The following is a 14294-nucleotide window of genomic DNA, read 5'->3' as shown; positions in this document are numbered from 1 at the left end:
TTCAAATTGCGCACAGTGGGAAGAGCGAAAACGATCTAATTTCCCGTCGACACAAATGGCTCGTGAAAATGTTCTGAAAAAATTGCATTTTTCCACGAAAAAAGAAAGCCAATATGCTTAAGTAGTTCGTACATTTTATTGTTTGTCATTGTTTTGATCGTCTAGCCGTTACAACATCCGAAGCTTATGTAAACCCGCATTTGAGCGAAGGGAAAAGGAGAAAAAAGAAAAATGCGTTTTTAACCAGACTTGAAAACAGGAAAACGTTCGTACTTAAACTTACAGCCGTTACACAACTAATGCACCCCCCTACCTCCTCCTAATTATATTGCCCGTTTTGGAAGGATGGAATATTACGAACTGAAAGTTGTAATAAACAACAAAACTGAATCACATTACTAGAGCACATGCAAACGAGCGCATGTTGACGACAAAGTCCGCACGCACACCACTACCCGGCGGCCGTCTTGGCGAATGCTTTTGGCAAATGGTTCGACACGCGGTCGAGCACACAATTCATCCTCTCAATGGTGGTGGCCGAGCGTGAGGAAGAGTGGCGCCAGTGCACCGAGTATAAGCAAGCCTAGTTCGTAGTTTTTCAGACCACCGGGGCTACCGGACGGCGACGGTTTCCCGCTGACGGCAGCGGACGAGCTCGGCGGTTGCTGCTCCAGCAGGCTGTAGTTGCCGAGATGGTGGCCATGCCCGTGGCCCCCGTGCCCGTGATCGCTGCGGTGCGTCAGCTCGGGCAGCACGTGCACCGTCGCGACGTACAGGAACGTGCCGGCCGAAAACAGCATCGCAATGCCGGTTGCGTTGAGCGATTCGAGCGTTTCCTTCTGCTCGCTGCCGATGCCGAAGTACGTCAGCAGGGTGAGGGCCGGTGCGGCCAGTGCAAAGATGAGCAGGTGCTTGCGGATCCGGTCCCGCTCCACGCCCTCGTGCAGCAGGAAGCTTACCAGCCCGAACGCGGCCGGCGCTTTGTGCAGCATGATGGCAAGGAACACGATCATCTCCACGTCCGAGTGGCTGGTTGTGGCGGCAGCCCCGAGTGCTACACCGTCGGCGGCCGCATGCACGACCAGCCCGATCGTGGCGGTCAGGTTGCGCTCGCTCGAGCCTTCCGTCCGGCGGGAGGACACCTGGTCGACGAGCATCATGAACACGAAGCCGAGCACGAGCGAGAGCCCTATCGTGGCGGAATGCTCGTCGTTGCTGTGCTCGTGCCGGTGCTCGTCCACCGGCAGCCCGGCGGAGGTTCCCGGGCCCCTGGCCGCCTGCTCGAGCGAACGTTCATCGTACAACGAACGAATGCCCTCGGGAATGATCACGGTCAGGGCGGTTCCAACGAGGAGCCCGGCACCGAATATCGAGACGTTTTTTAGCTTTTCCTAAAAGAAAACACAAATTGATCATTAAATCAAATAAAACCGAAACACACGCGTTATCGTCTTACCTCCGACAGTGACATTATGAGCGGAATGTTTCCGGCCAGGTACGACCCGACCAGCATCACGATAACCAGCGCGAAAAGCATAGCGGTCTCGTCCATTCTGCTGCGATTGCTTGCTCCGGGCTGGTGTCAGGGCTTGGGTCACCTGTTTACTTACTCGTTTGTGCAGCAAAATTGTGTGCGACAGCAAAAATCGATGGTTTCCCTCGGTAAACCATCCAAATTTGATGACACGGCTGCCTATTACTGCTGACCAGGGAGGAAAATTACACAAGGTCCACACCACCACCACCGAGCGGTGGAAGCATACGGAAGTGGTTCACTGGCAGTCGGCGGGTGGAGGAGCGGAACCGTTCGGGCGGGTTTTGTTTATATGTACCCCAGAGCAGATTATCGACGTGTCCGAGGTTGTGTGCCGCGTCCGAACGGCCACTTGCTTTCGCTGGGAATGTTTTGCTTGTTTGTGGGTATTTTTGCACTTTCCGTCTCTCTCTCTCTCTCTTTCCCCTTCCATACAGGGAGTGTTTTGCCTTTTTTGACACATTCTGTTTATCACGAACGGTTTGACGTTTGTACATTTGCTTGAAAGGGCAAACGGTATGTCCAGCTTTCTTGATGCAGTTTGACATCGACGGTTGGTGCAAAATGTTGCATTTCTGTTTTAAAACTCTGTAATGAAAGATTTTGTTATAAGAATTGAAAAGCAGTAGTGTTTTATGGAGTTTTATCATTTTGAGTTAATTAAAAAATACAATTGCTACCAATTAGACCCATAAAATGTCACACTGTCCGGCGTGGAAGCGCTTCGCAGTGTGCGGTGTTGTTGTTTTGGTTCTACCGTGTGTGCGTGTGTCGTATCGGGCCGGCAGTGAGCTTCTGGATGCGAAAGTTACTCATTTTCGGTACGATTTCCAACCCCTTCAGTGTTATTACGCGCTTTTTCAACCGCTCCGTTGAAGTTAAAACCATGAACAAAACGTTCAAGCTAAATACGGGCTTCGACATTCCACTGGCTGGCTGTAAGTATTACATTTTTCTACGATTCTCCAGAGTGGTGGCCCACCTTGCAGCGGTGTACCATTTTACCCACCCTCCCGGTATGCTGTAGATTGTTCTACCACGGTCATGACTTATTCATTAGATGGAATTTGAATTCCGGGTTCACTCCTCCAGGCTCTGTTCCCCTCCGTTCCGATCCGCATCGACAGCACTCTTTCAAGCTCACTTCGATCCCGCTTTCCGGTGTTTATCGCCGGAAATGAATGCGCACATGAAAACATACGAATATGCCTCAAACTTACACACCCGTACTGGGTGCTTTTTTTGTTGCTATTTTCTAGTTGGCACCTACCAAATCCATGGCCAGGAGCTAATTTACCAGGTGCTGGATTATGCTCTAGAAGCCGGCTATCGACACATCGGTTCGTATGCAAAATGGGCGGTGATGTGTTGAGGGGAAAGGAATTTACATAAAGGTGTATCACCTGCATTTTTTTCTTTCGTTTTCTGTTGCACGTCTTACCATCACCACCGCCACCACCACCACAGATACGGCGGTCGTGTATCGCAATGAGGAGTACATTGGCTCGGCGCTGAAAACGCTGCTACCGAAGTACAATCTGAAGCGTGAAGACATATTCATTACCTCCAAGTTGAGTAAGTAGCACGGCTGGTCGCTGTTATTACTAGCCAAGAGCGAGATTAACTACTGCCTTTTTTATCCCCTGCGCAGTATCTCAGTCAGGAAAGGATGAAGCATTTGTCGAGCAAATGGTGCGCAAGTCGCTCGCCAACCTGCAGACCGACTATCTCGACCTGTACCTCATCCACTGGCCCGGTGTGAGTGGTAAGTGTGGTCGTTGGAAATGGCTTTTCGGTTTTTTCTTTCTTACCAAAGATTCAATCTCTTGTTCCGGCAGGTATGCAAGTCACCCATCCGGACAATGTAAAGTACCGGGCGGCAAGCTGGAATGCGCTGAGCAAGCTGCAGCGCGAAGGTTGCCTCCGCTCGATCGGCGTTTCGAACTACACGGTGAAACACTTGAAAGAGATGCTGGCGGATTGTAAAGGGATCGTGCCGGCAGTGAATCAGGTAGCGGTGGGAGACAAGCGAGTGTGAGAAGGAAGAATGAAATTTCTAAACTTTAATTTGCGATCCTCCTCCAGGTTGAGTGGCATCCGTACTACTACCAACCGGAGCTGCTTGAGTTCTGCCGCCAGCACGGGATCTTTCTGCAGGCCTACTCGTCCCTTGGCTCATCCAACACGGCCGAGCTGCGCGAGGACGAAACGGTCCAATCGGTGGCGAAAAGCTTGCAGAAAACGCCCGTCCAAGTGCTGCTTCGCTGGGCGATCGAGCAGGAGGTTGGCATACTGCCGAAGGCACGATCGCGCGACCACATCCAGGAGAACGTTGGGCTGGAGTTTGACATTCCGGCCGAGCAGATGAAGCAGCTGAACGGGCTGAGGGATAGCGTTGGGCACAAGTTTGCCTGGAATCCGGAAACGGTTGTCTAGGAAAAGAAACGGGTTGGATGTTATTCGGTGCCTTTTTTGCGTTGAGTAGAAGGTGGAAAGTTTGATTTTAATTTACTGATAAGCTTTGAAAATACTGATTCACACACTCACACTCTCTAAGAGGTTACAACAGTTGGAGGAATTGTGCACTAACAGTGGTGGTTGTTTTTTTTTATATAAAATATTCCGTTGGTTAGGAGATAGGATACGACAAAACAAGTCACATTTAAGGTGTTTATTGAAAGCACGTTAAAACAAACGAAACTAAACGAAAATGGATATCCACTTAGCGAATCGTATCGCACGCGAATGTTTGGCACAGTTTGCAAAGCTTCCGAAAACGGGCAAACCAAACGAATCGTTCGAGTGGACCATCCTGTCGGCGATCGTGCTCGTCACCCCGGTCACGGCTGCGCCCAGCGACATCCGCGTGGTTGCGCTCGGTACCGGCACCAAGTGTTTGCCCGGCAACGAGCTTAGCCCCCGGGGCGATCGTGTGCACGATAGCCACGCGGAAGTGCTAGCCCGCCGGGCCTTCGTTCGCTACCTGTACGAACAGATCGAGCAAGCGTTGCTGGTGGAGGAAGGCCAGCCGAAGGAAAGCATATTTGAGCGGCAAACGGTAGACGGCGGAGGTTGTGGCAAATTTGTGTTGAAGAACGGCCATTCGTTTCACTTCTTCACCACGCACAGCCCGTGCGGCGATGCGAGCATATACGAGCGGGAGGAGGATGCAATGCTACCCGCGAAACGGCCACGACGAACCGACGAAGAAACCGACGACCGGGCCGATGAAGAAACGGCCTTTGGATGTTGCATCGGGGAGGACCGTACGGCGGTGGGAATGACGGGCGGCAAGCTGCTCGAGCCGGAAGCGCACGGTGACTTGATGGCGCAAACGATCGGTGCGGTCCGCACGAAACCGGGCCGGGGCGTGCGGACGGCTTCCGTTTCCTGCAGCGATAAGCTGGCCCGCTGGAACGTGCTCGGTGTGCAGGGCGGCCTGCTAATGATGCTGCTCGGCCGGCCCATCTATCTGGACGGGGTGGTGGTGTGCGACGGGACGGACCACTCGGTGGAGGCGCTCGAGCGAGCGATCTGGGGCCGGTTCGAACGGTGGAAGGAACCGGCGGTGCGGGAACCGTTCGAACGACACTACCGTCCGGTGGTCATTGCGGCCGATGGGGGTGAGCTGTTTGCGTACCGGAAAAATCGATCCCACCCCACGAAGGAGGCAGGCGGAAAGTTTCAACCGTCACCGTGTGGAATCGTTTGGTGCGACGTGAAGGAAAGGTAAGCGTGCATTAAAGGGGAACTTTTAATTACATGTAAGGGCGTTTCGTTTCTTCTTTTTTAGTGAGCAGTTGCATAGAAAGATTGAGGAGTAAGAAAGCGACCCAATTGCACTGGAACATGCACACAAGCAGTAATTTAATTACACACTTTGGCTATAATTACGAATCACCGTGTTCCTCTCCGTGTTGCTCTCGACCGAGCTTACACTACCGTCTACATGTGTACCGGAGCAGTTTTTCCCATCGCCCGGTTCGCTCGATACACCACATTTTACCCAGCAGACCCGAAGGCATTGACTTCGGTTCCTTCTTCAAATCCCACCCCATCAGGGCACAATTGTATTTCAATTGCGGCGTGTCAATTACCCTTTTGCGTTGGATTTTCCACCGGAGCACGGAGAAAGCGGGATTGTTAGAGCGACACATAAATAATTATTTCTTGCACGAGCGTTTCTGCAAGTGGTGCTGGCAGGGCACAACTGTAATTTGTCCTTTGCTGTAAAATAATAAGGAAAAAGAGAAGAATCCTTCGGGACGGATGGAGGCGCCTTGTCGCTGTGCCGTTTGTTCGCGTGTTTCGCCCGTGTCGGGTTCGATTTCATAATCCCTGCTAATGGTAATGAATGTAAAGTCATTCCTTTTGTACATTTACACACCGTCACACCGTTCCCTCTTCGCCTCAAAGGGGGTTCGGGCTTAATCCCTCCCTTAGGTGTGTTTATTTCCCCTCCGTTTTTCTTTCTCTCTTGATTGAAAGCTCCACACCCTTTCCAGGTTGCGTTGGGAAGGGTTTCCTCTTTTATCCGTCTTGAGTGTTGTATGCTCATTTATTTTCCACCCCGTTTCTAGCTGCATTGCATCGAGGGTTGTCTCCTTCTTTTTCGCCTGCTCGTAAGAAAAGGGGGCGGTTTTAATAACTTGATTCATTCGCTGCAATTAATGTTATTTCTAGCCATTATTTATGCTCACGCTGTGTCTTTGTATCTCTGTCTATTTATCTTTTAACCATTATCTCTCTCTTTTTCGTTGCAGACCACACGAGGTGGAGGTGGCCGGCCGGCGACACGGCGTGACGAAGCGCAAACTTGCCACACCGGCAGCTCGTTTGCAGATTTCTAAAATCGAATTATTTAACCGCTTCGCACGAACGTACCGGCGGGCACAGCGGGAAGCTTTGCATAATTTAACCGTCCCAGCGCCGGGAGAGGGCGCAACGCAGCCGAACACTGCAGCGGCCGACGACGTTGGTAAACTTTCTTACGCGGACGCAAAGGCACGGTCGGTGGCGTATGCGTCCCAGTGGGCCAGCGTGCGAGCGACCATGTTCGGCCGGTGGCCGGTAAAGCCGACCAGTTTGGGAGGGTTCCTCAGCGATGCGAGCTAGTTTCGAGCTTTGGTTTTGGTTCTGTCCCATCGACACTGCAGGTGTTTGTTGATTGAGTTAAAATGATGAAGCGTTTGTTGTTTGCAAAGGGAAGATTTAATAAAGAAGGTTTCAAAAAATTCACCACTCGTGGAAGTACCGATTTGGGGGTTTTAAGCGGGAGTTTAAGCGGAGTTAGGAGAGCTAAATAAAAATGTACGGTGTTAGTTGGTGTTAGACCCTCTCTCGCTGGCCTTTTTTGAACGTGATTAAAAAACCGAACGACTTTGTTAAACCGGAAAGAAGCTCCCCTTTTTTATAGAAATACTGCGGCAACACCTTGAAAGCTGCAGCCCGGGCCTTTGCCTAAACTTATCACTCAGATGGCCAGTTTTCCCTGTTCCCAAGCGACCGATTCGTGTATGTGTGCATGATAGTACAAGACGCAGACAACCGGTAAATTGGCTGGCCCGTGTAGTGTGCACGTTCGGGATGCGGGAAGCAAGCACAACAACTATCCTTTCCAGCAGGGTTTTAGGGGGGGTAGAATAATGGTTTGCCATTCGTTGGCTGTTTAGTTTTTTTTCTTCTATTTTTGGTTGCCCTCCCCGGTACTCGAGTTGCACACCCGAGTGTGTAGACAAAATAGGGGAAGCGACTTTGTTTCGTCCCCGGCAAGGCACATCCACATATCCGTGGCGCACTAAAAATCAGGCCAACGTGTAGTGTACGCGTGTCGCTTCATTTTCGGCTGCTGGTGTTGCGTTTAATTGGGCTGTTGGTAGATACGGTGGATGTGGGAGGGTAAAGGAGCCTAGTGTGAAATGTGATACGGTGGCATGGTATGAGAAGTGCTTGGATTTCCTTTCTAGCTGGTGAGAGAGAAGCGCGTTGAGTTGTTTTTTGTAGTTGGGAAAAGACAGCTTTCCATTTTCCAAGGGTTGCAATTAATAAAAAAAACAAGAAGAGCTTTAAAAAACTGAAATCAAGTTCTTTTTTATGTACTACTATGCTTTTATACAGTTGTTTTTTTTTTTGAGGAAATTGGACTGCCATCCGACAGCTCATCTCTGACCACTTTGTGACACATTTCACGAAGGTCTCTTCACTTCGTATTGGTCGTTTCTTTCTCAATTTTTTTTTTTAATAATTCATCTCGGGGATTTTAGACCACATTTTTGGAGCATATCGCTGGAGGAATTTCTGTGACCTTGTTTTTTAGGGTTTCATTTTTCAGTGGTAAACATTTCAACCACTCGGTAGTGGGAGCTTGTGGTCTGCCTATTTTTGGTAAACAGCTGGCACAATCGAGCAGATAACTGGCTTTTTGCTTTATGGAAGCCAGCGAAAGAAAGGGAAGAATGTCAATTTACCGCTGCTGCCGGGTAAAAATTAAAACGGGCTGTCGCAGTATGTAGCTTTTACTTGTTTGAGTTGGCTGCGGTTCGATGTAGTAGTGAGCGTGGCTTTAAAAGAATACCAGAAACCAGAAAATGAACGCAGAAGGGATAGTGTTGCGTAATGATACGCAACGTAAGTGTGCAAGTGTTTCATGAAATGCACCGTTGAGTATGTTTGATGCGGCTAAACATAGGCAAACTATGTGTGTGAAGAGTATTTGGCACTAGTAAATATATTAAAGTGATTTAATTACACATGTTTGGCAGTTGCAATAAACTGTGAAGCGTAGGAAAAACTTGTGTACGCAAATATTAACGGTCAAGCAATCGATTAGATTCGATTGCTCCCTGTATACATCTATAAAGCGCCTAAAGATATGCAATGTGGTGATTTTATTAAGCTTCGTTACTAATACTAACACAGAGTTTCCCGTGTCTTTTTTTTGGTTACTTCAAGATTTTGTTGGGTTGGTTCATAATTTTTGGATCAAATTATGTTAAATAAATGAAAATATGGCCGAAGCCGTAATAATGTCAATCCAAATAAAAATGATTTAAAAAATGTCGGAAACGCTCAGTAAATAGTTAGACGATAAAAAAATCTAAATGTATCCAAGACATAGTGCATCATTAAATTCCTAAACAAATTATGACAATTTCTATTGCATCATTCTTTTGATGCTTTTAGATGTTTTACATAAATTCCATTGAATTTTCATGATAATAACCGTACAAAATAAACGTAATTAAATGATTATTTGGGTTACATTGCATACATTTCGGCGTACTCCATTGACGCACGAGCCACAAAGTATGCACATCAGCACGACATAGGCGTAAACATTCGTATTGTTTAAACTAAATGTGCATTTCACATTGTATTCAGTCTCGTTCAAAATTGTATCCCATCCACATTTGATTTAATATCCGTAACCTTCTGCCCATTCCCGGAAAACAGATTGGCCCAAACGACGAGATGGGAATCAATGCAGCAAAACGACCACGAGGAGGGTCACTACTGTTTATGTGCTACATTAGCCATTAAATCGCGTTAGATTGTAGTTTTCGATTCAACGCAAAAAAAAAAAAACACGGTAAAAGCACAAACCGGTCTGTTTCCGGCGTCAGGAAATGGGAACGTTGATCCACACCGCTCGCCACGGATACACAATACACGGAAAACGCGTTGTGGAGTGTGTAATTTTCCGCCTTTTTCTTATGCTCCACCTCCTCGGGGATCGCTTGTTCGCTGCTTGCTCAAACAATGCCCGCTCCAATCGGACGCAGCAATCCAATCGGATAGTTTTGCGCTCTGTAATCGCAACCGCAGGCGACAGCAAAAGGGGTCGACTGAGAGCTACCAATGGTGCTGCTGCTGCTGCTGTTGCTGCAGGATCGCGTCCTAGCACCGCTTCTTGAACGCGTAATAGTGCACGTCGTTACGTATCGGGTTTCGCGCGTACAAGAATAAACCCGTCGTCTTGGTGGGGCAACGGTACGGCAGCAACAACAGCAAAAAAGTAATTCCAATTTAAAGGAAATCAAACGGAAGCGGAAAAACCCGCAAAATTGTTAGTCTCGTTTGTGCGTTCCTGTCGAACAGCAATCGATTGTTGTGGCAGGATTTTTCAGAAGCCCGACAACTAGGGCCGCCTCGCTTCTGGAGCGAATTTTATCCTTTGCCATTGCATTGATTTTCCTGCAATGGTGTGGTGTTGTAGCATGGTTTCTCTCTCTCTCTCTCTCTCTTACTTCTCCATGCAACTGTTATTGCCTTTGAGCTTATTCATTTTGCCACGGTTGCGTTTTTCTCAAGCTACACTAACAGTGTGGACAGGAATTGTAAGGATTACGAGGTTTCAGCAGGGATACAGTGCCGGGCTGCTTTACATTCATCGATGCGGTATCGTTCCGGCAGTTGTTTATTTGACCGGAAAATGCAATTGCTCGCCTGCCCTGCCTTTTTTCCCTTGCTCTCACATTACAACACATTACGTGACGGGAAGGAAAATGGAGACTATCAGGGACTGAAAAAAGGAGCCTCGAACCTCCCGGAACCAGAGCCTTCGCTAGGCTAAGCACTTTTCGCAGCAGTAGCAGTCTTACCCATCGGTGGGGTGGTTCCTGGGGGTTTCTTAACTCGTTTCTCGTGTCGTTAAAGCTACTGCTGGCTAGTTGGTCGTTATTGTATCCTTCTACGAAAGCGCACACGATCCCCTTCCCGGTCTGGTTTAGCAAAAAGTTCGACAGGGGGTTGAGGAAATAATCAAAAAATGGTTTGCCCGTGCAGAGAGCGCCCGGTGCTCGGGTGGTGTTTGCACTGCGCCATAAGCATCACTTCAGTCCACTTCCTTTGATCGGACATCCTTTTGAGCGAGAGGGCACTTCGTGGCACGTGGCATCACACAGGTCACAGGGATGGCGACCAGTGCTGGAATTGCAAACCAATGGCAGCAACTTTGCCGGTCCGATCGGTGGACGGTTTATCCGTTTAGTATTACCATAAAATTATCATGAAATTATGCGCATCGAGTGCAGATTTTCGTGCAAACAAGCCTTTCGAGTGCGAGCAGCACATGTTCCGGTACTGTGAATGAGTTTTATTGAACCATTGATTAGGCACGTTTACTTCTTTTTTTGTCGTTGAATCTTTTTTAAAACTTTGTATTGTTTTTCACGAAGATGTGCTTGGTATAATTGCTTATCTCCCTCTCTTGATATTAAGAGCAATGTGCTTTTCATGGGTGCGAAGATATTCAAAAACCTCATAAAAGTTTTTTTCATTCTTCTTCTTCTTCTTCTTCTTCTTGGTAATCTAATGATTTTAAGAGCAATGTTCTTTTAATCGGTGCGTCTGAAAATATTCAAAAACTTCATAGAAGTTTTTTTAGTTTATTCTTCTTCTTCTTGATCATCTTATTCTACGTTTTCATTTTCTTCTTCTTCTTCTTATTCTTTTTCTTCTTCTTTGGCAGCAAAGGAATTCGATCAAGGCCTACCAGTACACTTCTAGTGGGCTAGGCTTTCAGGGCATGGGATAGTCAGTCCTACGTGAACCGAACCCGGGCCGAATTCGGGCCTTGAACCCATTAGTCGTACGACATGTTGTTAAGTCATACGAGTTGACAAATATACCACGAGACCGGCCCAAAGGATTTTGGTTGTTTAGTAAAAACATAAAAAATAAATAGTTTTGTTCGTTTATATGTTCAAACTACACGATGACCACGGCAACACTTCAGTCGACCTTGCAGTATTGTCAACTGCTATCACTAATGGTGTAAGGACATCAGTTGTGATCGCAATTTGACGAAGAAGGTGACATCATTGTCAGTCAGCATCACAACTTCAGTTGGGATCAGTTGAAATCACAAAATAGGGAAATAGAAATAAGTTGATATCAGTTGACGATGACGTCGAAGACGCAATCCACGCGTGCGTTATATGGCAGTAGCTGCGGGCATTACAAATGCACCCCTTATACCCTTCTCAACAGTTACCATACATTAATATTCCGTACAGGCACAACCCAGTAGCGTATATTGAAACAACGGCATTCACAAACCATTCTTGGAATTCATTAGATTCAAGTGCAGCTTCATACCCCTTACCTCCTGAAAGCCATACACAATCATCTTGTGTAGGGTGTGCCAACAGGACAAGAAGTACTGGAACTTTCTCATTCACAGCACAGCTGCCATTGTTTCGGGCCAGCAGGGCGGAAATGGGAGTACTTAGGACCATATGGTACGGGTTCATTTACTGCTTCCTTCCTGCTTGGGTGAGCGCTGTGCGGCTGGCAATACACTCAAGATGGACATGGCATGTCATTTGCTCGCGATCAAAGTGTTTCGTCGTCGCATTCAATTTTCCGGTTGCTCCATTGGGGAGGAAGTTCTAAGACGAGCATCCAAATGGACGAAAGGCAGACTAGATGCATCAAAGTCGGTAATTAAATGCAGCGAATTGGGCGAGTAATGCTTAGCAGCTACATTATCGCTGGGAATTGATTAAAAAAAAAACATGGGCCTCAAAAGTTTAATTCAATAATTGTCGATTTTAGCTTAAAAATAGTATAATTGCAAAACACTCTTCATCAGAAATGGTTCAGCGCCTGAATGTATGCATACGTTTATTAATTTTACATGCGATCGATGGCAACGCCTGAAAGTATGCAAAGAATAGTATAATATTTCATTATTTGTCAGTTTGTTTTTCTCATATCAATTATTGCAAACATCAAACATTCTCCACCAGCTCTTGCTTAGCGCCTGAATAAACTCATAAAGTGGATTTATTTATCTTATATTTCATTATCTGTACCAAGCCTTGTGCGCGGAACAAATGACGCAACAACAAAATCTAATGCCAAGGACACAATCCATAATGTGTTTTGTTAATTACGTTGGCAGCCACCGGCATGCGATAGAGTGCCGTCTGTTTCGTAGAGCCGAATTCAGCCAAACTCATCCAGTGGCTGTGATTTTGGTGGCGGTTGTTTAGTTTTCTGCACAATCACCAGCCGTCTTTGCGCCGCACCAGAGTCGTCGCAACGATGGTGATGGCGAGGCGATTGTTTTGTCCTCTCCGTCATTTGACGCTTACCATAATTCGATAAATCTTCATCTCCTTACTGTCGGCTGGGCACACATTCTGAGAGGCATGAGATTAAGATTAAATCATTTATCGGTGGCCGAGCAGCCGGGACGTTACTCATCGTTTCGCAAGGGGAGGGTGTAGCCAGTAAGGCAACAAATGTTGCTGGTTCATGCAAAGCGCCCGAGAATGATGAAATGGAACCTGATACCGTATTAATGTTCGATTATGTTTCGCTTTTGTGCCGCTGTGGTGGTGGTGGTTGCCATGATGGTGGTTGAGATAGTCTATGTGTTTTCCTTTTTGTTGGTAGATGGAACAGGGGAAGGGAAAGGGCAAAACAATACAGGGGGGGGGGGGGGGGCAGAAAAAGACGCAACGCAGCATGATTGCTTGGCTGGAGTGCTTTCGATGGTGTATCGTGCATACGTGGGCAGCAGGTTTTTAGTGCTCGTGTGGCTCAGTGAAGCTTACTTAATTTTATCTTTATTTGCCCTGACTCAAGTGCATCCTCCTCGGCTCGACGAGCTATTGCCGAGTGTATGCCGGGACGTACGGATAGGGCCTCGGTTTCGCCTTGGGTGTTGTTTATTGTCTTTGCCTTGACCATGAACTCGACCCATCCTTCGGGCCGGACATTCGCTCCGGTCCGATTTGATCAATCACGTTAATAGCAATGGATTGGTACAACGTGTGCTGGTCAGACATGGGATTTATGCTTATGTGTGGTGTAGTCAGTGACAGTGACATGCTCACTTGCAGTGCTATCGATCTGTTTGTCAACGTTGGTTGTGTAAGACAGAAAAAAAAAACTAATTTCAAGCCAATGATAAACCATTGTGCATTTTACTATCCATTAAACGTACTTTGTTAATGTTGATGATATAATAAATGAAAAGCGTACATGTAAGAACACGAGAGGGTTTTCGATGCAGAAACTACAACAAGGATAGAGTGAAGATAAAGTAAATTACAGATTACATTAAAGAAAAAGATTAAAGTAATAAAGTAAAGTAAGGGAAGGGAAATATTTGAATATATACAGAGAGATAAAGAATATAAAAATAGATAAAGAGATATATAGAGAGAAATGTACAAAAAGATAGAGAGACAGAGAGAGAGAAGAGAGAGAAAGAAAGATGTGTGACAAATGTCACGACAACAGAATGTGTGTGACAGAGATTCACAATACGCATTTGCTTTACACTCACCTGTTGTTGTTTCATTGTTTTTGGTTCTTGTTGATAATCGCCTATAAGTATGCTTTTTTTCTGCGCCAAAAAGTATACCCATAAAAAAGATCTCGCTAAACGAAAATCACAAAACACATTTTTGACATAGCTAAAAATATATATAAACATAAAATATATAAAATAAAAATATAAACATGCTTATTCTGGTTACATGAAAATAAACAAACAAGCAGCAGAATATAGTATACTTTCAGACGTCACACCATGAGAACAATACATTACGCTACGGAATCAATGCTTATTAATAATTCTTATAGGAAAGAAATCAAACCAATGCCATATATGACTTCGTAACGGAAAGCAAAGTTAGCTTACCATGAAGCAGCATGACAAATGGATCATAAATAAGTATCATACATCAAGCACACCGAAAATAGGTAGACACTCCCATTGACCAATAGTTGTGCCTTTGCGAGC

The 14294-nt window shown here is 46.5% G+C and overlaps 3 protein-coding genes across 3 annotated transcripts; 2 read left to right on the top strand and 1 right to left on the bottom strand.

Annotated features, from left to right (window-relative positions):
* Nucleotides 1-117: 117 nt before the first annotated feature.
* Nucleotides 118-1970, bottom strand: LOC121597467 (zinc transporter ZIP9). Its single transcript, XM_041923243.1, has 2 exons — nucleotides 1457-1970; nucleotides 118-1391 (listed from the first exon to the last, which is right to left on the bottom strand). The coding sequence occupies exons 1-2, from the start codon at nucleotides 1550-1552 to the stop codon at nucleotides 525-527; spliced, it is 963 nt and encodes a 320-aa protein (XP_041779177.1). The 5' UTR covers nucleotides 1553-1970; the 3' UTR covers nucleotides 118-524.
* Nucleotides 1971-2137: 167 nt separating this feature from the next.
* Nucleotides 2138-4264, top strand: LOC121597267 (glyoxal reductase-like). The gene is made up of 6 exons (XM_041922901.1): nucleotides 2138-2472; nucleotides 2794-2874; nucleotides 3002-3109; nucleotides 3186-3299; nucleotides 3373-3545; nucleotides 3620-4264. The coding sequence occupies exons 1-6, from the start codon at nucleotides 2334-2336 to the stop codon at nucleotides 3968-3970; spliced, it is 966 nt and encodes a 321-aa protein (XP_041778835.1). The 5' UTR covers nucleotides 2138-2333; the 3' UTR covers nucleotides 3971-4264.
* Nucleotides 4243-6772, top strand: LOC121597265 (tRNA-specific adenosine deaminase 1). Its single transcript, XM_041922900.1, has 2 exons — nucleotides 4243-5263; nucleotides 6298-6772. Exons 1-2 carry the CDS (start codon nucleotides 4245-4247, stop codon nucleotides 6647-6649), a joined length of 1371 nt encoding a protein of 456 aa, XP_041778834.1. The 5' UTR covers nucleotides 4243-4244; the 3' UTR covers nucleotides 6650-6772.
* Nucleotides 6773-14294: the final 7522 nt, after the last annotated feature.

Source organism: Anopheles merus, chromosome 3R (assembly GCF_017562075.2).
Source record: "Anopheles merus strain MAF chromosome 3R, AmerM5.1, whole genome shotgun sequence".
NCBI lineage: Eukaryota > Metazoa > Arthropoda > Insecta > Diptera > Culicidae > Anopheles > Anopheles merus.
Note: the sequence above shows the minus strand (reverse complement) of the source record. Positions and strands in the feature narration are given on the sequence as shown.